Source organism: Panthera tigris, chromosome C1 (assembly GCF_018350195.1).
Source record: "Panthera tigris isolate Pti1 chromosome C1, P.tigris_Pti1_mat1.1, whole genome shotgun sequence".
Lineage (NCBI taxonomy): Eukaryota > Metazoa > Chordata > Mammalia > Carnivora > Felidae > Panthera > Panthera tigris.
The window spans coordinates 199,478,426-199,501,250 of NC_056667.1; the positions used below are offsets into that span (position 1 = coordinate 199,478,426).

General features: G+C 46.1%; 1 protein-coding gene and 5 long non-coding RNA genes across 8 annotated transcripts; 3 read left to right on the forward strand and 3 right to left on the reverse strand.

The window, feature by feature from the left end:
- Positions 1 to 1,011: 1,011 nt before the first annotated feature.
- TNP1 (transition protein 1) lies at positions 1,012 to 1,606 on the reverse strand. Its single transcript, XM_007086113.3, has 2 exons — positions 1,422 to 1,606; positions 1,012 to 1,214 (listed from the first exon to the last, which is right to left on the reverse strand). Exons 1-2 carry the CDS (start codon positions 1,558 to 1,560, stop codon positions 1,186 to 1,188), a joined length of 168 nt encoding a protein of 55 aa, XP_007086175.1. The 5' UTR covers positions 1,561 to 1,606; the 3' UTR covers positions 1,012 to 1,185.
- Positions 1,607 to 7,796: 6,190 nt separating this feature from the next.
- On the reverse strand, positions 7,797 to 8,914 carry LOC122241019. Its single transcript, XR_006220933.1, has 2 exons — positions 8,813 to 8,914; positions 7,797 to 7,990 (listed from the first exon to the last, which is right to left on the reverse strand). It is a non-coding gene; the product is annotated as an uncharacterized LOC122241019 (long non-coding RNA).
- A 31-nt stretch (positions 8,915 to 8,945) lies between these two features.
- Positions 8,946 to 11,383, forward strand: LOC122241020. Its single transcript, XR_006220934.1, has 3 exons — positions 8,946 to 9,395; positions 10,227 to 10,428; positions 11,156 to 11,383. It is a non-coding gene; the product is annotated as an uncharacterized LOC122241020 (long non-coding RNA).
- Positions 9,783 to 13,350, reverse strand: LOC122241021. Its single transcript, XR_006220935.1, has 3 exons — positions 13,309 to 13,350; positions 11,054 to 11,187; positions 9,783 to 10,009 (listed from the first exon to the last, which is right to left on the reverse strand). It is a non-coding gene; the product is annotated as an uncharacterized LOC122241021 (long non-coding RNA).
- Positions 12,632 to 13,900, forward strand: LOC122241018. Its single transcript, XR_006220932.1, has 2 exons — positions 12,632 to 13,003; positions 13,710 to 13,900. It is a non-coding gene; the product is annotated as an uncharacterized LOC122241018 (long non-coding RNA).
- A 3,176-nt stretch (positions 13,901 to 17,076) lies between these two features.
- LOC122241449 lies at positions 17,077 to 20,002 on the forward strand. Of its 3 annotated transcripts, none has more exons than XR_006221594.1 (5): positions 17,077 to 17,257; positions 17,484 to 17,541; positions 18,476 to 18,523; positions 19,069 to 19,209; positions 19,298 to 20,002. It is a non-coding gene; the product is annotated as an uncharacterized LOC122241449 (long non-coding RNA). The 3 variants fall into 3 exon arrangements; XR_006221593.1 differs by having other exon boundaries at positions 17,077 to 17,186; XR_006221595.1 differs by lacking the exon at positions 17,484 to 17,541.
- Positions 20,003 to 22,825: the final 2,823 nt, after the last annotated feature.

Below are 22,825 nucleotides of genomic sequence, written 5' to 3' on the forward strand. Positions count from 1 at the left end.
TGTACAAGAGAAGAAAAATATTCAAGAAACAAATTGCATACAGCTCTTTATCAAGAGAAGAATATAGACCGTTGATTTATTTTGGAAACACATCATGCCATGTACATTACAAGTTCAGAACTGTGTCACTGATATACCTACCAACAGTTTACAGCCCATAAAAAGCTGACCTGGTTCAAAATGCTGATTAAGTTTCTACAAGCATTGTTTCCGTTTTGTTTCCATTTTACATTTACGTGTTGGCACCAACGGTTTGTAAACAAAAAACATTTCTGATCACCTTCATTGTATTCACCTTCGAGGCTCACACTCAATGGTCTCACCGAAAATACGCAGAATTCCAAGACACTCCCTCCCCAGCCTCCCAGCCTCATGGCTCTTCTCATTCCTTCTATCCTTTCCTGGTAGCTTGGTTTAAATAGGAACTTCAGTTCCACCCTGTGTCACCCTGGTGCTGTCTTCCAACAGGAGGCATTCGTCAAGAAAATATCGCCTAGGAAAGGTCAAGGAAATATCCCCTTCCGAGGGGGATGGGTGGATACTGAGGTGTCGCCTCCATGGCCAGAGAGAGAAGTAGAGTTGAAGGAATGGTCAAGGTAGAGTTGACATTCGTATTGCCTGAACGCCATAGGCTCTGCCCAGGGTGTCTCCCCATCCCTAACAGCCTGCTGGTCCTGCCCGTTAGCCCACATAATCAGATAACTTAGCATGGAGAATTCTGTATCCACTCCTGGGACCAGTCTTTTAGCGTTAGTTTAGCCCATGGTTTGGGGTTGTGCTAAAACCAGAACGGTCTCAGAAATAGCGGTCATCAGTGCCAGTCTCCAGGTTCTAGCTCCTTCTCAACACCTGAATACTGTGATGGTGCCCCGCCAGTGCTGAGGCCCACGGACAGAGTCAAGGACAAACTACGGTGATAGTTTCCAAGTTATGTCGAACGGTTTCACACCTGCCAATTCTTTCCCAAGTCTGCCCAAGCCCATTTTCCAGCCAAAAGATCAAAAGGAAACCTTTCCAACTTTTCAAAGTTTTATTGAGATGTTGAGGAGAAACAGCCAACATATACATTCCTCATTTCGTCACAATTGGCATTTTACCCACACGATAGGTTCTTCTCTGGCTGTCGTCCTCTCGTCGCTGCCTGGCGTTGTGTGAAGTCCACCAGGACAGAGCCCGCGGGTGGCATCACAAGTGGGAGCGGTAATGGCGATTGGCTGTAAGGGAAGGACAGGTTTACAACAGGGACCCCAGTTAGAACACCCCCAATCATCCTCTTCCCGCCTCAGTGCCTGGAACGGAGCTGGAAATGAAATTCTCAGGCTGAGATTCTGGGTCCTGGAAAAGCTAACTGGATCCAAGAAGGAGGGCCCGTGGGGCAAGTCCCTCATGTTTGATCACTCCCTTGCTTCTCCCTTACTCACAGTCATCTCCCCGTTTTCTACTCTTCAGACTGCCCTTCCGGTATTTTCTTTTACTGCCACCTCTCTTGACTCCCTTGTGAGGAGCTCGGTTCTTGCCCCTCCTCATGCCATGACTCTTGAATTTGCGGTTGGTCGACATTGTAACTTCTGCCAAAATGAGGGGCTTTGCAAGACCCGGAGGCCAGGAGTCTGGGTATTTAAGGCCTTAGTCATTGTGACCCTGAAGGGGTGTGGCTTGACAGGTGGGTGGGGCTCCCCTGTGATGTCCCTGGCCTTTGTTACACTTCGGTCATACATGAGAAATAAGGTGGCCCCTCTAATGCAGCTCTAGACTGTCCTCAATTTTGAGGCCTTTTTTTTTTATATTAAATAAGGTTTCCCAGACAGGTATTATTGAGCAACTAAGTTTCAGCTCTGTGCCAGGCATCTGGGGAGTACAAGAGACCATTCAAATAGGTATTTCCTGGAGGCGCCTGGGTGGCTCAGTCTGTTAAGCTCCTACTACTCTTGATTTAGACGCAGGTCATAATCTGACCATTTGTGAGTTGGAGTCCTGTGTGGGGCTCTGTGCTGACAGCCTGCTTGGGATTCTCTCTCTCCCTTTCTCTCTGCTCCTCGTGCTCTCTCTCTCAAAAATAAATACATAACCCTAAAAAAAATAGGCATCTCCTGCCAGTAGGAATTTAATGGCTGTTGAGTGTGTGCATATGCATGTGTGTTTAAGTCTCTCACAGCATTGGAACATCACAAATGTATTTCCATAAGGACGTGACTCTGGGAAACCCAATTCAACATGAGCAAAATATAAATACTTCTCTTTCTTCTAACTATGACACTATGGGCTGAGTACTTTTGTAGGACTGTCCTGTACATTGCAGGATGCCTGGCAGCATTCTTGGCCTCAACCCGTAGATGCCAGCAGCGGTGACAACCAAAAATATTTCCAAACATTGCCTCGGGGGGAGGGGCACAATCACCCTCTGTGGAGAACCATTGGCTTAGCCATTTCAGAAGATTCAGTCATCAAATATTTGTGATCAGATAGTATGTAAGATGGTTATGGATAAAACCAGACAGACTCTGTTTTCATGGCGGCTTTCAGCCTCATCAGGGAGAAAGCCATCAGAAATCTGCACAAATCAGTAAATAATGACTTCCCAGCATGGTGCAGGATAATTCCATCAGACACGGTAGAGGATGTGGTTGGAGAGAGAGGCAGAGGCCAGGCTAGGCTCCAGTGCATTGGGAAGCCATTAAGAGGGTAATGTGAGATTAGAGGCTGCTGGGTAGAGGCTGGATTGGTGGGGAGGTAGAGTGACTAGAGGTCACACAATAGTAATGGTTCAGGAGACAGAAATACTTGATGCTCAGGCCTGGGCCAGAAAGGGTGCTGATCAGGATGTATAGATGTAGACAGGAGATACAGACTTGGTGATGGATGGATTGGCTTTGGTTGGTGAGAGCAGAGGGTGTAGAAGGTGTGGCTTTTGTTCCTGTGTAATACTTCTACCTGGATGCCGGTGCCACTCACTGGGCTAAAGGCCAGGCATGGGGGCGGTGATCATCATGCACTTTGGTCTAAAACTTTTTCAGAGTTGAGGTGCTTTTGAGATCTCCAAATAGAGATACTGCATGATTGCTGGGTACCTGGGTGTGGAGCTCCAAGTAGAAGTGTGAGCTGGGGACGTCCCCTGTGCCCAGCTTCCCCAGTAACGGATTCAACATCCAACCTTTTCTTCTTTGTCCTTCATACCTTATACTCATTCAGTCCCTTGGAAAAACATTTCGATGGAACTTGATCATTATTTTCTCTCTCTCTCCCTCCTTCTCTTTCCCCTGCCGCCATCTCATTCAAGAACCAAACACATTGCATGCAGCAGGTTCTTAGCAAAAGTTGGGTGAATAGAAAAGAGATGTCTATCTCTTTCTGATGTCTATAGAGACAAAATGACAAGTCATGTTTTGAAACCCAGAGTCCTTGAAAAGCCATTATAAGTGACACTTTCCATTATCCTTTTCCAGACGGGTTCTGTTGGAGTCTTTGATTTGTTCAAAGGGGGAGGAGCTTCAGGAAACAGGACCCAGCCTTCCCTTTTTGTATCTTGGGACTTTCTTATATACCTCAGCCTAGTTCCTTTTACAAGCAGGCTCCATGAAAGCAGTTTAAAAATTGCGTTCGTTCCTATCTGTTCCCAAGGCCTTGAACAGTCCTGCCACAGAGCAGGAGCCCAATAAGCATTTGTGGAGTATTTGTGAAATAAACTAAAAGTCCTTCTGTTTTTCTGACTATCTGATTCCTCCCCATTTTGTCCCACCTCTCCAGGGAAGGCTTCCCCAACTTTTCAAATTCTCATTGTTTTTCATAATTTGTCCGAAGCCCGTGGTCCTTTAATACTGTTCTCAAAGTCAGCCAAAGCTACGTGTGTGATACCCTGTTCTGTTTCCCACATTGCTATGTGGTGTGTGTGAGACTGATCTCAAGAGGAGGCCATGTGTCTCAGTTCTGGTCCTGACTGTTTCATAAATGTCACTTCTCTGGACTTCAGCTCCTTTATTTTTGTAAACAAGCTGGTTGGGTTAGGTGATCCCTGATGTTATCTGACTTTTACAGTAGGCTTCTTGTAGTCAGAGGCTTTGTTTTTTTTTTTATTTCTACTGCATTTCTCATGGGCACTGACGCAGTCCACTGTAGGTGATCAATAAACATTTATTCATTCTTGCTACTTGGGGATTATGAGGACAGACAGTAAGACACAGAATGACTCTGAATACCACATAGGAGCATTTCTAGACAGGGAAGGGTGAAAAAAACATTGCTTCCATCATAGGCTCCGTTTCTCCTGAGGCTGCTTGCTGGCTAAAGCATTGGCAGGGGAACTGGCCTCCTGAGTTGGAATGACATCTTCTGGATGGTCCTGGAGACTGGATAGTATTTCTGTACCCAACACCACCCCCCCCCCAAACTCTCAAGTCCATCCCATCCCCAAAGACCTACTCTGCCAAGGGGAAGCTGAGATCACAGAGAATAAGGCAGCCAGGCTTGGGAACTGATGAAGAAACCAACAGAGTCCCCTTTGCATAGGGTTAAGGAGAAGTTCTGGTTTCAGAAACTCAATGCTGAGAACTCCAGCGGCGGAAAGCCCAGTGTGGGGGGAGGTGCTCACAGGCCTGTCCCGTGTGGGGCTGGGGGTGTTTGGGTTGGCTTCTGGATCAGACCTCCTGGAATGAGGACAGAGCACAGCTGAGCATTGGGCATTGCTGCCTGTCTCTGTTTCTCTTTCCATTTCAGCCCCAGTGTTGCTTAAGCCAAGGGCAATTTAGATAGAGCACAGTGAGTTCACTCCTGACACTTGGTAGACCTGAAGCCAACCTTTTTTTTTTTTGAGAACTGTTTGTTAATTCAGTCTGCTGAGTGTCTCCTTATCTGTAATTTTACTCTTTCTCCCTTTTTCTTTCTTTCTTTCTTTCTTTCTTTCTCTTTCTTTCTTTCTTCCTTTTCTTTTTCTTCTTCTTCTTGTTCTTCTTCTTGTTCTTCTTCTTCTTCTTCTTCAGATGAAGAAACTGAGGCACCAAGTGGTTACATGAATCCCTTCAAATAACCCAGAGATCCCAATGAAACTATTTCCTCCATACTTTGGCTTCCCTGGTGGGTCTTAATTTTGTTTCTCTTCATGAAAGGGAATGGATGATTTCTGATTGCTAAGGGGACATGGAGAGAGAACCGAATTCTTTATACTTTCAGAAGAGGAGCTATCAGCTCCCTCTCTCTAGGGCTGAGTGTTAGCTTGTCTGAAGACAGGTGGATAAACAGAATAGTGTCTTTATCTCCTAGAAGGATGGCCAAAGCGGCGCTAGCACTCCCAGTGGCCCCTCTCTTAGGTTAGGGAGGGGCAGGCTTTGGGCATCACCGTTTCAGACGTCAGGCCTCTAGTGGGGCCCCATCTCACCTCCCCTGCTCAAACTTACTCCATTAGTTTTCCTGGCTAGCCCAAGAGATGCCTTCCCAGGGATAGATCTTCCCGGCAGGCTGGGAACTGGGGCTTACGAAGAAGAAACATGGAAAAGTTGCTGACAGTCCTTACAAATGTTGATGGCTCAGTCCAAATCCCTCTCTAAAACCTGAGTCTCTCCAGATGTTGACCTCAGCAGGGAAGTGGGGACCTTCTACCCTGTTCACATGCACACCCTGCCTTCTTTGCTCTTGTAGCTGCTGCTGTTTGGGCAGGCGAAGGGGGCTCAGGCAGGCCACGGGATGGGAAATCTGCCGAGGGAGGGGTCTCACCAGGGGCAGAGGTCTCTGAGCTCAGGACTTATCTCAGGTCTCCAGTAGGGAATAAAGAGAAACCAGGGCCCAAGACCAAAGAAGGAGGGAACTCAACTCCGTTCGCCTCTTTCCATCCAGTTCTGGGAAACAAGGGAGCATCACGGTTTGGATGATGTCTGGGTTCTGCCTGAAGATGTGTTGGGATTCTTTCCCATTTATCCTCCAGGCTCCTTTCCCATCTTTTTTGATTGCTTTCCCAAAACTGTTTCTCCATAAACAATTTCTATTTTCCAAGAAGAGAGAGATTAGGCTGCTAAAAGGCGGGAGACACAAGAGCGGTGGCCCTGGGTGGTTCCTCAGGAGTCACCTGGACCCCTTCTTTTAGAAGCCAAAAGGCTTGTCCAAGGGCTACACCCTGGTGGTGCAAGAGCCATGGCTGAACCCAAGATTGCTGATTCCCAGGTCAAAGACTTTCCACTGCTCCACACTGCCTTCCCTGCTTGACTTAAAAGTAGATCTGGTCTCCACTGTCCACTGTATTTACCTTTTCTTTCTTACATGTGTTTCTAGGATCACAGTGAAGGAATCTAATACTGAAGGAAGATGGAGAACCGGGGGGAAATAGTTCTTAGAGGCAGGGTGTGAATTTGGAGGTCTTCTGCACAAATATAAATTCTCATTTGGAGAGAACTCCAAGTTTTATTTTTGTTGTTATTTTCGGACTTAATGAAAAGTTATTTGAATATGTCAATTTCTCTTGTAACTATTAACAATAAGGCCACATGGTGTAATATCACACAAAGTAAATCCAAATTTTATGCTTCAGAAACTTCCAAATAATGTTTTCACATTAACTACTCCCCTGACCACACTGACTATAACCCTGTCTATAACATCATGAAGAAGATGCTGTCCCTTGCTGGAATTCACTGGGGGCACAGTTCCCTTCAGCCATAAGACAAAAACAGGGCTGTGTCCTCTGAATAGAAAGAGGGGTGTTATGGTATGAAAATGTCACACATATTCAATCATTTGGCTTCATGTGGTCTTTAGGAACAAATGTGTTTTATCCATCTACCAACTGGAGTAAGAAACTTTGAGTTGGTAGGGTTGCTAGAGAACAGTTTCATAATAAATAGGTCTGGGGATGAAGGGTAACTTGGCCAAAGTCACGAATTATGGGCAAACTTAGATCTCAAGCCCAGATCTCCCCATCTCCAGTCTAGGCTTATTGCCACTGTGCCTTGAGGCACTACTATTGAGATTTCTGGCCTCTTTTTTTTTTTTCCTGTGCCCTTTCTCTGCTTTTCTCTTCACCCTTCATGTTCCGAGAGCCACATTCCAGGAAACTTTTCCCTCTTGAAATCATCCCACCTGCCAAGTACAATCATGTCACTGAGTTTGAGGACACCTGCCCCGTGAGGGGGAGAAGAGTTGCCACCAAAAGGGGCCAAGGACCGGAGTGACAGACTGTTGCCACCCTCAAGGGTCAATGCCTTTGTAATTGATTGCAAGGCATTGTGACCAACATGCCAATGGGGTCCATTGGTCAGAGGAGACTCCCCGTGTATCTGGAGTATTTTTAGCATAAATGCCTCTTATAGCTCCACTGACCAAGGTGAGGTCAAGAGAGAACATCGCACTCCAATTATATCTCTTTGACCTGCTCTGATGAAACTCCACTTCCAGCTCTTAGTGGTGAGCAGAGAGGGTAAAGAAGAGGAGAGAGGCTGGAGGAGCCATTTTACTGTCAAGAAGGCTTGCTCGACGTCTCGTTGCCTATTTGGCTCCCACATTGTTCTTTTGAGCAGAAGGCTTGCTCGACGTCTCGTTGCCTATTTGGCTCCCACATTGTTCTTTTGAGCAGAATTCTCACATTTTGAAAAGTAGACTCAGCTCTATTTACACTAACGAAGGGGAACAAAGCAATTCCTTCACAAATCCTGGAATTCTGTAGTCCAAAGCACAGAGATTCGGTGACACTTTGCCCCTCACACTCCCTATGCTGGGACAGCAGGGGTGACTGCCTAGTGAAATCTTCAGAACAAAGCCTTTGTTTTTTAGTAATAACCCCCTTCTCCCCACCCAAAAAAAAGACCCACTCTTCTGAGTGTTGCAGTGATCCGATTTTATTGATTAAGAGATTCTCAATGCTGGGCAGCCTCATTTTTGTTCTGGGAGATAATGTGGAAGGTAATACCGCAGAGATGTTCTGGAGTTCCAGTAAGGACTATGTCACCGTGCAGAAAGATTTGTATGTTCTCCAGAGCACCGTCCTGCACGAGTGCTCCGCAGTTTCTTCATGCTGTAAAGAAGCAAAGACAAAACTGAGGTTACAAGCTTCCCTGGTTAGGGTAGGAGAGTCTCAGAAGGTTCTTCAGGTGGGCACTTGAAGCCAACTCGACATTTTCCAGAATTTCCCTTATGATTTTATTACCCTTTTCGCTATGGTTTGGCCTGACTTACTTGAAACTTCCTGGGATGCTTGTGCTGGGCAAGTCGTGTCTCCCCAGAATAAGCTACGTTATTTGCGGGACCCAGCACAAGATGATTATACCGGCCTCTTGTTAAAAAATACTTTTAGGATGATTATAGCAGAGCGTCAACTAAGCCTCAGGTCCCCTGAGTTACAGGGCGATTTGTAAGTCTCTGAACTTCCTTCTCACTTAAGGCACTTTTAATGGTAAACATTCAGATAACTACATCGAGAGATCTCTATCTAATTCATCCTTATAGTCCAGGAGAGCTGGTCAATGTCTTATTCATAACGCAGGCTTGATGGATACTTACAAATGGCTTGCTTCTCACTGAGGCCATTCCATGTGCCTGAGAATGAATGAAGGCTCTTCCGTAATGCCTCCATCACCACCTCCTTCCTCCCCTCCTCTTACACATCCCCCAACTGCTCCCAGTATTCCTCCTACACTCCTTCAGGACCACACACTGAAGAACTGGCCAGTTGCTATCCTTTTCCTCCCCCAGGCTGTCCTTGGTGGTACTTTTTTCTGTGCTCTGGAAGAAAGATCTCCGGAGTCCTAAGGGATGGGCAGAAGTGCCGTATTCTAGGGTGGCTGCATCCAGTCATGGTAGATGTTAGAATCCCAGTGTGGGGTTTCTGGCTATTTACCTGAAAATGGTTTTCTGAGCCTTGAGATGAGGCAGGGAGGAGCGTCTAAAGAAACCAGGCAACTGTGGACTTATACTTCCTCACTCTGGGATGTCACAAAGTCAGTATGAGGTCAGCGACCCAATCTACAGGAGAAGGGCTGAGCAGTGGGACCTGGGACGATTTCCTTCAACATTTAGTCAGACTGATTTTCTGGAGCCAAGCCTCTCGATCTACTAAACTTAGGTTATTTTATTTCTCCTCGTCTAAGAAATCTTCTTTTAGTTAAAGCCAGAAGGATATGGAATTAATGGCAATCCCATTATTTTACTACTGAGGAAACTAAACGCCCAGGTAGAAATTACTTCCTTATAGGCTTCAGGAAATTGCTGAAGGACACATAAATACTAAATAGCAGAGGTGGGAATTAAATCTGCATCTACTTAATTTTAGCGATTGGGCAGTGTCTCCTCATGTATTTGCTGCTCCAGTAGATAGGGACAAGGAGGTTAATCACCTAGGGGGTGACATGTACTTAATGTTTACCATGAAGAGAGACATGGACAAAGGCTTGAATATTAAGACCCAGAAGACACTGACCCAAGTAAGTGATGGGGATAGAGAAGGAGTGGATTATAAAACATTGAGGGACAGAAGAGGTGAAAAGAATGAGCTTCGAAGGGAAAGATGGAACCCTAGCCTTCCGTCCTGAGTGAATAACCAACAATAAATACTGCAGCAGCAACTACATTTGGACAGAAAGTATTGGTTTTAGTGTTGCCCGGATTGGGATGTCTACTGGACAGACACCATGTCTATTTAAGCGCTCAGTGGACAAATGGGATATAAGTAACTAGCTCAGGAGAGCAGTGGAGCTGGTGATGTAGATTTGAGCATTGGCAAAGTAGAGCGTTGTGTAGTTGAATGTACAGGAACAGATGGGATGATCTAGGGGCAAAATTAGAGGATTCATCATCAACCTTTGGGTGTTTCGGGGAAGACAGCTGAGGAAAGAGAGCAGAGTAAAACTCAGCTAAGAACAAAGTTGCAAAGTAACAGTATGGAGTTCAACATGGAGGTGTCAGACTTGGGGAGGTCATGTACCACTCACGGGGGACCTCCCGAGTGCCCGGAGCTGTGCAGAGCCCTTGGGGAGCCTGACTTCATTTTTCAGTGCTTGCTTTATTTGATCCTGTAGAGTATTTGGCTAGTAGGTTCCTGCAGGGAGAGAGTAGGGGACGCAGTCAGGAGTGCATTGGGTAGAGGAGAGACAGGAGGGGAGACAGAGGAGAGTGGAGGTGGTTTTTGAGCAAAAGGTAAGCCTCTCTCTAGCAACCACTCTCTCCTTTGCTTCACAGCCAAACTTCTTTAAGAGGAGGCTTTATTCAACCACGGTTGCTCGATATGGAAAATGACAGGCTCCTTATTCTTCCAGGCTCACTTTACCCATGTGTGCTTCACCCTTAACCTGACTTTAGCCTCCTCCTTTCGGGATAGACAAGTCCGCAGTTTGGGACAGCCATCTGGTCTTGACTGGTCCTTGTTATTTTACCTTTGTGCCTGCTGTCAGGCACCTTATACTCTGAGAGGACAGGGCCAAGATAATCGCTTGTGCTTGGAGCAGTGCCAGGGATACGGTAAGCACTCTAGAGATACTAACTTATTTATTTAATCCTTACATCAACCCTGTGTGGTGGGTATTATTATGGCTGAATTCCAGGATCAGGGTGGTTAGGTAGCTTGTCCACGATCCTGCAGCTAGTAGATGGAGGGGCTGGGTTGTTCTTGTGTAAGAAATTAGAATAATTTCTCACGTAAGGCTGTTTCATACATATTTTACATTTTTTGAAAAAAAAATATGGACCATCGAGAAAGGCACTCAAGAGATTTTCAATAAGTCCTCGCCAATTGAGATGTGGATCACTATTATTTACTGAAACAAGGTTCTTTTTTTTTTTTTTAAGTTTACTGATTTAGAGAGAAAAAGAGAGTATGAGTGGGGGAGGGGCAGAAAGAAAGGGAGAGAGAGAACCCCAAGCAGGCTCTGCATAGTCAGCACAGAGCCCGAGGGAGGACTCGATCTCAGGAACCCCAAGATCATGACCTGAGCTGGAATCAAGAGCCAGACACTCAGTTGACTGAGCCACCCAGGTGCCCCCATCGAAACAAAGTTCCTATATAAGGATATCTTGTTCACAAAGTGAGGATCTATTCAGGCATTTGGTGTGTGTGAGGGGGGTGGGTATCCATGTTGATATATACCTAGGCTGGTGAGTTTTCAGACATACTTTAGTCATAATTGGGGATCTCATGAACACCACCCCTTCACTTCCTTTCTGCCCATTCCGCACACTGAATGCATAGGAGAGAGCCACCATGAATGCCACCATGAATGCCTAGGAAAGAACACAGAAACACACAGGCCCAGAGGCAACTGCACATCCTCAGTACAAATCTGGATGCATAAATCCGTTGTTCTATCAAGCCATCTGTAGCACATAATATCATGATCACCAACGCCAATCCTTTTCGCTTAAAGATCTGAGTTCTTTGGGTGTGGAAAGAACTGGATGGTTAGTAACTTTTTTAAAAAAAATGTTCATTTATTATTTTGAGAGAGAGAGAGAGAGAGAGTGGGGTAGGGGCTGAGAGAGAGGGAGAGAGAGAAGCCCAAGCAGTCTCTGTCAGCACCATCAGCACAGAGCCCGATGTGGGATTTGAACTCAGGAACAGTGAGATCATGACCTGAGCCAAAATCAAGAGTCAGATGCTCAACTGACCAAGCCACCCAGGTGCCCCTCTTAGTAACTTTTGATGAAACAGGACACAGAATAAATTAAACTCAACTTCACAGATGTGTTAAAACACAACTCGATGTCCCTCTCTTTCTTCCTCTCTGTTTCTCTCTTCCCAACCTTTGTTGCGTCCCCCTGGATTAAAACCTTAGGTCTTATGTTAAAAGAACAACAGGGGTACTGTAGAATTCCCTCCCTCCTAGAGTCTGTAAGAAGCAAGAAACTAGAGGAACTGTGAGAGATGCTTGGATTATCACCTCCCTGGTGGTGATAATCCCCACATGAGGTGGATCCTCTTGGAGAGGGTGAACCGTTACAGCCTTTGTTCAGGAAGTGTGTTTGAAACCAGGCTGTATTCCCTTCATTCTTTCCTTCCTTCCTTCCTTTCTTCCTTCCTTCCTTCCTTCCTTCCTTCCTTCCTTCCTTCCGAGAGAGCAGGGAAGGGGCACAGGGAAACGTTTGGGACAGGAGGGTGTACTTATTATCTTGATTTGTGTAGAAAGATTCATGGGTGTATACCTATGTCAAAACTTATCAAATTTCTATCACATTTGTGGTGCCTAGGTGGCTCAGTCGGTTGGGCATCAGACTTCCACTCAGGTCATGATCTCACAGTTTGTGAGTCTGAGCCCTACGTGGGGCTCTGTGCTGACAGCTTGGAGCCTGGAGCCTGCTTTAGATTCTGTGTCTCCCCCTCTCTCTGCCCCTCCCCTGCTTTCACTCTATCTCTGTCTCTCAAAAATGAATAAACGTTAAAAAAATTGTCGCATTTAAAATATGTGAGTTTATTGTGTGTCAGTTATACCTCAGTGCATTCATTTAAAAATTCCCATATTAGTTCAAATCCTTGCTGAAAAAGCTCTTTCTGAAAATAAGATGTTGGGACCAGGAATGCACATGTAAATGTGCCAGCCAATAAAGGCTTTGAAGATGTTGGGTCTGAAAGGCCAGGACAATTTCACTTGGTTAGTATCATCCAGGGTGGTTCCCATGGGCTACACTGATCAGCAGCCAGCTGATGAGCCAGCAGTCCTAATAGGTACTTTGTTGATTTTCCCCAAATGTCTCAGTACTCCCAAACCACCCAACCAAGCTCTTATGCTGAATCACAGCCATTGTGACAAGGCATCATTAATCATCAGGTCCTTTTGCCAGGAGCTCCCATGTCATGGGCACTTGTCTCTGTATATAAAAGGAGTGATGGGTGGGCTGCTTTGAATGAAGGGACCTGGGGTGGGGGAGGGGGGCAGCAGATAGAGGCTGCCGCGGCAACCAGATCCCTGCTGCTGGCCAGAATTGGGAAATATAAGAAGATGATGCAGTCCTGTAGATGTAAGTGTTCAGCGTGCCATCTGAAGGATTTACTACAGAGACAGAAAGCAAAGAAGTTATGGAAGAAAAAGATCAGGAAGACAAGGTATTGATGACATTTTCTGATTATCCAAAGGGGCCTCGCAAACCCGAAGAACTGTCCTCCTGGCTTGCAGGTGTTCCAAAATGTGATGACTTTGTCAAAGCAAAGCTCTCCACTTGCCTCTCAGAGACTGCCTTCCAACTCTTCCCTGGCTTCTCTGCTACCCACAAAACCCCAGCTCTCCCCCAGCTTCCCACCAATCCTGCAAAAAGCCAGAATTTCTGTGTTCATTGCTTATCTTCTTTATGATAGAGCCTCCCTCAAATCTTTTCATTCAGTAGAGAGGTTGACATAACCCCTGGACCTACCTTTTTGAAAGTGGGTTTCTTTCTTTCTTTCTCTCTCTTTTTTTTGAGAGACAGAGACAGAGACAGAGACAGAGAAAGCATGAGCTAGTGGGGAGGGGCAGAGAGAGAGAGAGAGAGAGAGAGAGAGAGAGAGAGAGAAAGCCAAATAGGCTGTGTACCAGCATGGAGCCTAATGCAGGGCTCGAACTCATGAACCCGTGAGATCATGACCTGAGCTGACATCAGCAGTCAGACACTTAACCAACTAAGCCACCCCAGGTGCCCCTTGAAGGTGGGTTTCTCATACTCTCTGGCCTTATGTCTGATGAAATCTGAGAAATTGAGCTGAAGAGGTCCTTCTATAAAAAACACATGGGTTTCCTGAGTGTAAATCTTACATTTTCTCATTCTTGTCTCCTTAGTCAGCAGCATATGCCAATGATCTGGTTGAAGACACTGCTCGAACCCATGACTTTCAGCGTCACAGTTTTTCCCATGGCCAGCAATAAGAAAAGCCTCTTTTGGTGCAGGCCCCAGAACACCATAATCATCTTCGATTTTACCTCTCTGCCCAGGGTCTTTTAAGTAAAATTTCCCTCCTTTCACTGACAAATGGTGTTTTGTGTGTTTTTGCTTAGCTGAACAGTGACCTATGGCAACCTGGAGTACCCCTGCCTTTTTTCATGTAATAGGCTAAGTAGGGTGGAACAGGTAGAGGGATAATCAAGCGAGTCGGGAGGAGATATGTAGTGCCTGTGTAAGAGACTTGCTAATAAAATATGATTGGGTTTCAGTATGGAATAGGTTGAGATATTTTCTGGATATGAAAAGGATTTACTTGGTTTGATAGACCTTCTAACTGGCTGGGTTGAGGTATAACAACCAGAAAACGCAGAACCAGATCATCAGCTCATACTTTTAGCTTTGTTTGTTGGTAATGAGTAACGAAGGTGCCCAAAGATACCCCTTTTTCTAGAAACAAGCTCGGGTCATGTCAACACGGAGCCCAGGAACTGTAACATGAGAAAGGGTGGAAACATAAGATAGGCCTAGACTGCATATGTGTATTTGGGACTTTTTAAAGGACAACATCCCCAAGCCTCTCCTAATCCTGTGCTATAGATACAATGTAGTCTTGGACCCTTTGGGGTCAAATAATTCTGATAGTTGTGTGGAATCCCTTGTGTAATTGAACCTGGACCTTGTATAATTCACATAAAGATATGACATCTCTTACCCCTATCGCATTACCCTTAAAGAGCAACAGTTCTGCCACCTTTAAAAATCATATGCCCGCCAGACCAAAGCTGATCTAGAAGTTTGCGGCCTTAGAACCCAATTCTCCTGTGAAAGATACAGAAACCGTTGTCCAGCCAACTTAGGCAGGCCCCTGGGTTTTGTCAAATTTTCTAGATATCGATGAGGTTCTTGTTCCCAATGGAACATGGGTTTCTCCCATGATGGTTGATTTGTTCTTGGTTGACCCATTTGCTCTCAGTGTGGGAGTGGGGGAAGATTGTAGTTTCAAGATCTTATGGCAAGTGTCCCTGCGCCCAGGAGCAGAGGCATCCTGGGAATGTGGTAATGCTATACTCTATCTTGTAGAATGTGTTGTAATCACATGCTTTGCACACACTGGTGTAGTCTTGGGGAGAAGGCACAGACAAAGGAGGTAAGTAGCCTTTCCTGCTTCATTCTGTGCCAGTCATCCCTATCACACTCACCATTTTTGCCACATTTACATAGAACTTGGCCTTGTTCACATACGCGTGTTAGGTAAGAGCCGATAGTCTAGAGTCAAAGTAACGGCATCGGGAGACCCACCTCCCAGGCACCCAAAAATTGAAATTAAGTGTGAGAACTTTGAATCTTAGTGTCCAAGGCATTGAATATTTATTGGTGAAAGCCTTGTATGAAGTAAAAAATCATGACCCACGTTATACCTCACAGCAGCTTTTGTGAGGTATGGCACCTGATAGGGCTACTGGAGGGGGACCTTGAAAGTGACGGACAGGTTGGTAGTCGTTTTAGTCTTTGCAGGCAAAAGCAGCCACGGTGAGTGGCCATGGCCACGTTCCAACAAGACTTTACCCAGAGCTTGTGTTAACTATTTCACTGATCTTGTAACAGTGATCTCAGTTTTGCAACTGAAACACACACTGAAGGACTAACTTGACAAAATCACAGAAAGGCAGAGATAATGGAGTGGTCTTTCTACTCTCCTTGCCCCTCGAGACTGGTTCTGCCCGGGCCAGGATCTTCTTTCTTTGTATCTTGTCTAAGGGTCAGCCTTACTCTTCCTTTTCCACCCTTTGTGGTAGTTTCTATTCATGAGTCTTCACCTTTTGCTGGATGTCTTTATGGACCATCTTTCTCCCTGTCTCGGTGGTAGTCTTCTTGTAAAAGAGTTAATTTTGAGGGGTGGGAGTCGGTGTGGGGGAGTGGGTGAGGGCACAGAACCTGCTTGTCCTAAACCAGCTGTTCCTCAGGCAGGTAAGCCAGTGACAGGAAGAAGAAAGCTAACTGGCTATTCATAGGATCAGGACATTGTATGATGCAATGTGGTCATAATGCTACATAAAGCCGCCATTATCCTTATTCCTCATAATAGCAGATGTTGAAACTGGCCCCAAATCGAAGTTCATAAGTTTATGAATTTGAGTGCAGTCCCTTTTGCCTGTTTATAATTCAATCCTAAAGTCTTTTTCCATTCTTTCCGCTCTTTCAAAATCTTACAGTTGTCTGTTACTATGCTGTCTGATGCCGACTTCAATACATTTTCCAATGACAGTAGATTATGTCACTCCCATAATGTATGTCCACCTGATGGCTTAGGAGCCAACTATAGTCCACAGACCTGTTTTGACTATGCAGGCCAACACGGGGTGAGCAAAAAACATTCGAACTAGTTGCCACCACTGAAACCAATGACTTTCATACACAATCTGGATTTTTGACTCCTTGGTGGCTCTTAAAAATTTGTCTAGCAACACTGCATCCCAATTGACTAGAGTTTAGAAGTACCGTTTAGATGGGGCATTTCACCGTTGTCTCCACCAATCTCTGCTTGGTTCCCTTGTACTAATATTATTGCCATGAACCTTGAAGACACTGACTTTGTAACCTCAATCCTAAACCTTTGGAATCTACCACTACTGACCCCGTAGGTGCCACTTCCCCCTTGCCCACATTTATCAAATAGTCCAGGGGCCAGTTTGCCATTGTAGGCAGGGGAGCTGGGGGTAAGAATCTGGGATTGTGTGTAGGTAGCTTGCTCTCCTTTGGCTCTCTATACAGATCCCATGGACTACACATTGTTAGAGCCAATTTATTCCTGGCCTCCAAATCCCTACTTTTGCTTGAAACATAGTTTTAAATCCAGGAGGAAAAAGGAGAAGAGATCCAGCTGTCTGTCTAGATGTGCCTTGGGTTCCATATGGGAATGAGAGACTCGGAATAAAACAGAGTCCTCCCGTCCCTGGCGCTCAGCACGACATTTCGGTGGGTTATAGCACTATGGTCTCTAAAACACAGCCCCCCTTCCAAATAGCTGGAGAGGCCGGGTAATTGTGTTAGGCAGAGGAACCGCCTGAAGCTGGACCTAGCCCCACGAGTCTTTTCCGGTGATGTGACTCCCTACCCAGCTGGGACGCTGTCTGCCTTCTGTGCCTTTGGCATTTGACGGTAATAATGGCAGCAATGATGACAATGTTGTGACAGGATAATTCACTGAACTATGAGTTTGTGTATATCCTCTGAGCTTTTCCTCTCCCTTGTTTGAATCGGAAAGCCACACTTTCATTTTGTGGCCTTGCTTCAGCTGGGGGACGAAACAAAAGCCCTCTGAAGATAGATTCCTTCCTGAGTTTTTGATAGCTGCAAAACCTGGCCTCCAGAGGGTATTACATTTTGGGAGTGACTTAATTTTACTCATCCTCCAGTGGAGCCTGAGATAAGGACCTGAGAACAGGTTGTGTGTTATGAAGTAGATTCTAGGAAACAGGAATGGGGGAATAGGGTGTGAGCCTGGGAAGGGAGAGAATAGAGTGTGTTACTGAGCTGATGACTGTCCGGGGCAACTGAAGCTTAGTCCCACTGGAGACCCTCCAAGAAACTACAGGAAAGTTACCTTAGGATTATCCCTCCCAATGCTAGGAGGCTGGGACATTTACCCATTGATTTTCATCCCCTACTAGTTGAAGCCTTCCTTCGGGAACATGAACTGCTCCTCTCCGGAGCTGTCTACTGTCTTTGGTAGGTGGGAATCCTTACTCCCCATTATTCTGTTCTCTGTTCCTTAGGGCCTCAGCCAAAAATGAGACAGAAAATGCATCATTTTAACATTTAACATTGTGTGTATGTGATTGACCTATTTATATTTACCTATCTCTGCATTTTATTTATTTAAAAAAAATTTTTTTAACGTTTATTTTTTGAGAGACAGAGAGAGACAGAGCATGAGCAGGGGAGGGGCAGAGAGAGACACACACACACACAGAATCCGAAACAGGCTCCAGGCTCTGAGCTGTCAGCACAGAACCCGACACGGGGCTCGAACCCAAAAACTGTGAGATCATGACCTGAGCCGAAGTCAGACGCCCAACCGACTGAGTCACCCAGGTGCCCCTGCATTTTATTTTTTAAAATTTATTTAATGTTTATTTATTTTTTGAGACAGAGAAAGAGATTGCAAGCCAGGGAGGGGCAGAGAGAGAGGGAGAGAGAAATCCCAAGCAGGCTCCACGCTGTCAGTGCAGAGCCCGACTCAGGGCTCGGAATCAACGAACTGTGAGATCATGACCTGAGCAGAAATCAAGAGTTGGATGCTTGACCAACTGAGCCACCCAGGTGTCCCCTCCGCATTTTATATACACACATCTATAATTTCTGTATTATATATATTACCTATATGTTATATATAGCTACACTATGGGATCTGCATAATATTCTATTATTTGTATTTGCATAAACCAATTTTAATACATTGCTAATTATTTGCTTGTATTCAAAAATGGATTCAAAATATACATATCTCTTCCATCTCGTTAGTCTTTTTTGTATTTTCTTAGGATGCAGCTGTAGAAGCAAAGTTACAGGGTCAAAGAGGATGATATCCTTAAGACTCTTAGTACACTTTTCCCCCCAAATCATTTTTCTGAGAGGTTTCATTGACCTTTCCTCCTATCAGCAGTGTGCGAGAGCATTTGGGGTGAACTTTGGCAATGACCAGGAGTGGGTAAGTAGGAAAGTTTGTAAAATCTTATTGCCTAGAGAGCTTTTAGCACAGTGGAGATGTCTACTCATTTCAGATAAGTTAGGGGGTTATTCTACTTAAACAGAAAAGGGATGGATAACTTTTATTCTGGATTCCTCGTCTTCCTTACTCTGAAAATGCTTTTTTTTTTTTTTTTTAATTGTATCAGCTGAAAAGAGCACATGCCCATGCATGTGCACTTGTGTAAACACACTCAACACAGAGGAAAGATTCTTAGTAAAGAGTCCCAGTCTGGGGATATTTGAGTTTTCAAAAGTTCTGAATTTACCACCATTTGTTCCACCTTATTTTCTGTTTAGCCACGTAATAAATGAATTGCCAGGTATTTTGTGTTCAAATTTCCCTGAGTATGTGGGAAAGGATAAGCCCGATGAATGTTAGGATTCTTGGACTTTCAATATGCATTACCAAATGCTTTGAGGAAAGTCTGACAAGGAAGAGGCTCAGGCTATTGATCATCAAACTTGGGAAGGACCTGATTTTCCTTTGTCCCTTCTCTTTCCCAGGAGTTGACTAGTATTCAAAGAAAGAGATGTAAAAGAAAATGGAGATAAAGAAAAGAGGGAAAACAAAGATGTAGAGAATTTGGATTTCAGTTCAGCCCTTGGATTAGTGCACAGGGGCCACATTTCTGGATCAGAACTCAGGTGAATAACGATCTGCAGCCACATCTATGTGTTTTCCAGCGCCTCTTCTGTCTTCTTGTTTGACCTCCTTGCCTTTCTTATCTTACAGGCCCAGGGCATCATCACATCTGTCACCAATAAAAAATGAGCTTGGTTGTCACCTCAAACGAGGAGAACAGAATCTAAGGATTCTTAAGCCCAGGATTCTCAAGCTCTGACTTCCTCATTTCTTCTGAGGCTTCCCACTAGATCTTTTAAAGTGCTCAACAAGGAGATGGTTGGTTAGTTTCATGAAAGAACTCAGTAAACAATGATTCCCAACCTTTGTAGGTCCCCACCCCTGTCTGAGACAGGCCATTCCTCCAGAACACCAGGGGGAGCTGTTGTGCTGCCCAGTCCCAGCACCAAGATGGCTCCCATTGGAGTGTGGCTATAGTCATATATGTATTCAAACCATCAGGACCCTGCTAGTCACAGAGAGCCGAATGTTTGAAACTGGGATGGTCCTAGAGTTTCCAGAACTGTGGTGGTCAATGACCATGGAGGGAAATGTAGTTTCTATCATATCTGGAAGCTGCTATCTCCCCAAACTTCCCCCTTTCACCTCAGTCCCCTGCTGTGTTTCACTTCTTGATGAGGTCTACAATAAAGTAAGTGAAAAGTGAAGCCATCCTAAAGTAATACCGGAGAGCATCTTGGAAGGAAAAGATGTAGACAGAAACGTCTCTGTCACCATGTAGCTTACATTCTGTGGCTCCTACTTCCTGGAATGTCTTATTCACTGATAATTTCCAAGGTTTCCTAAACCTGGGGTCAGAACAGGAGATGCTCAATAAATACTTGTTGAATGAAGGGATGCCTCCGGTTTCAGGGCTGGTCCTGCCACTCTCTGACCACTCGGTTCCTCTGGGATTCAGTCTACTCAGCTGGGTACTTGTGGGTAGGAGGAGAAAGTGAGGTTCTACTAACTAATCACTGGGGTCCTCTCTCTTTGGGATGTCTTATAGTTTCCATATTCAAGGACCTGGTTAGTTAAGACTTAACTAGTTAGTTAGAGTCTTAAGTAAGGCTCTTCTTTATTGTCACCCGGATTAAACTAACCCGTATATGAAAGAGAAACCGTTCTCTTCTTGAGCACGCATGAAACACAACAAAAGGTCTCTTTTTCAGTTTTGGCTCTGCTTCTTGTTAATTTCAAGTTGCTTCTGGAACTCATGTACATTGCAGATAAAGTGAGTCTAACGTCTGCGGGTGGATGCGTTTAATTCGCTCTGCAAGGCAGCCCCCAGTTTGGCGTGGTCACCGCTCCTCCCTGTTTGCTTTCTGTTGCTCGATGCGCCCGCTGCTCCTGCGGGCATCACTTAGCAATGCTTTTCCACACTGGCAGCTCCTTCCAGGAGCAGCTGGTGCTCCAGTTTCCAGTTTTTCCAACACTCGTGGAACCAGGCCCATTGTTTCCCCCTCAAAAATGCCATCATAAGTTGGCCGGCACCCCCTGCTCAGGGCTCTGGGTCCCAGCGCCATGGGGCCCTTCCTCCAGCAAAGCAGCAGCCCCTTAGAGAGGGCTGAAGTTTCGCTCTGGGGGTGTCTCCCTCCAGGCCTGTAAGTTTCCATGATTCTAATAATAGTCCCTTTTGTTCCCTCATACTGAGTTAGCTGCTTCCAATCATTGCAACCTCTTTGCTACTTTAATATTCCCCTTGGCCTTTTCTGTTCTTGGTACTGAGTTAATTATTCTTTAAATTCATTCCGTGAAAATGAGTCGTGTGGTTTTCTGTCTCCCAAGTCTGGATCCTGACTGATATATGTGTGGACATAGGAAAATCCAGTTTACAACACACAGAGGCTTGAGGGCCACATGTGTGATCTGGGCAACTGGTGCTCTGGGAGCTCGGGGAGGGGAAACATCAGTCAAGTCGAGGAGGATCAGAAAATTTCTCGGAGAGGTGGACATACAGACGTGGACGGTGTTTTCCAGGTGGAAAACCAGGGACAAGAATGGTCAAGACAAGTCCAGGGGCGCAGACTCTACTTCAAGGAGGCCAAGGAACTTGCTTGAGTCTTTACTTTGCTTCTGTGTGTTGGCATCATATCACAATGTCATCCTCAAGTAACACGTACATGTGGTTCGGGCTCGACGTGCACCACCCAGCAGGTCTGGGCAAAAAGTTGGGGTTGAAACAAAAAGATTTGCTTGCTTAAGAAAGGGACCAGTCTGCCCTGTACTGGCTTTTGATGAACCTGGGATGGCTCTTCCTGGAAGGGACTTGGTTTCTTTTTTTAGGTAAATCTGCTATTGATGACAGGATGTCAGACAGTAGGAGGATTGTGATGTATGACCTAGAGAAGGGGACCCTTGGATTTCCACTGCATGTCACCTTGATTTCCTTAGCTAAACGACGAAGCAATTGGACCCATCTTGTCCCAACTACTCCAGATCTTTCCCAGATCTGCTCAGGGACAGTGCACTTGATCTCCACACGTAACAGATATTCCAGGATGGCCCCAAGTGCAAATAAATACATTGTTGGGGAGTGTGGTCACAGTGGCCTTGTACCACCCTGTCAAAAGGCACAAGTCTTCCTCTCGCGAAGCCTGTGGTTAGTGGGCGAAGCCACCTTGTCTTATCACGTGATGCCTTCATGGCAGGTGTATGCAGCTACCATACGGGTCCAGGCACATGGCCTTCCTTGGTCCTGGTGAGTGATGGGGAAAGACATGGAAAAAGGCAAATAAAGTGTGTATGGTGGTGGTGGTAGCCTGGAGAAATGGGGTTGTTTTGTTGCCCACGAGTGGCCGCTGGGCCCCCGCAGGCTCGCTCCCTTGGGAGGAAGCAGGCTGGAGAATGAGCCTTTACTCTGTAATTTCCTTTCTGGCTGGAGAGGGTGGGCCAGGGGGGCTGCAGAACCACCGGCAGAAGTGAGGCTCCCTCCGTTTCTCTGTTCCAGACCCCGCTCGGAGGGACCAAGTTCAGGCCCAGATCTGAATTTGTCCTTGACTGCTTGGCTATGAAGCCTGGAACCATAGCGGGGCAGGGTCAGGTGGAGGAAGAGAAGTTCCAAGGAGGGAACAGAGGAACCTGAGGGGTGTGGCAGGAGAGAAGAGAGAGGAGAAAAGAAAGGCTTGCAAAGGCAGAGGCACAGTGGTGGTGAGATGTAGAGGAAAGGCCGGACACATTCAGGACCCTTTGTTCTCCGCCTGGGGTTGGGGGCGGGCAAAGGAGGCTGGGGTGGGCCCGGCACCCCGGAGGGGGGGGCCTGAGGGGGAAGGAGGAGGCTTGTGGCAGGAGAGGCTGCCAGGGGGAGGCCAGGCTGCCCCTGGGCACCCCTGCCCCTGAATCCCTCCAGGCTAGGGCAAGAGCACAACCTGCCAGCCCGCAGGCCAGCACTGGGCCAGCTCCGCTTCCCAGCGAGCACACTTGCAAACCAGCTGTTGGCCTGTTTTTCTCTTCCCCGCTTAGCTCCCCCCTCCCAGCTTCCAGTTCTCAGAACTCACTCCCATTGGATTCCAGGAAGTGGCTGGTGCAACTCTGTAACCAAATCCCTTCCAATCCTTTTGTATACCTTTTATGCCCCTCTGCCCCTCCGCGGTGTCCTTCACGGCTGGGTCTGGGTCGGGTTACAGAGAACTTGGGACC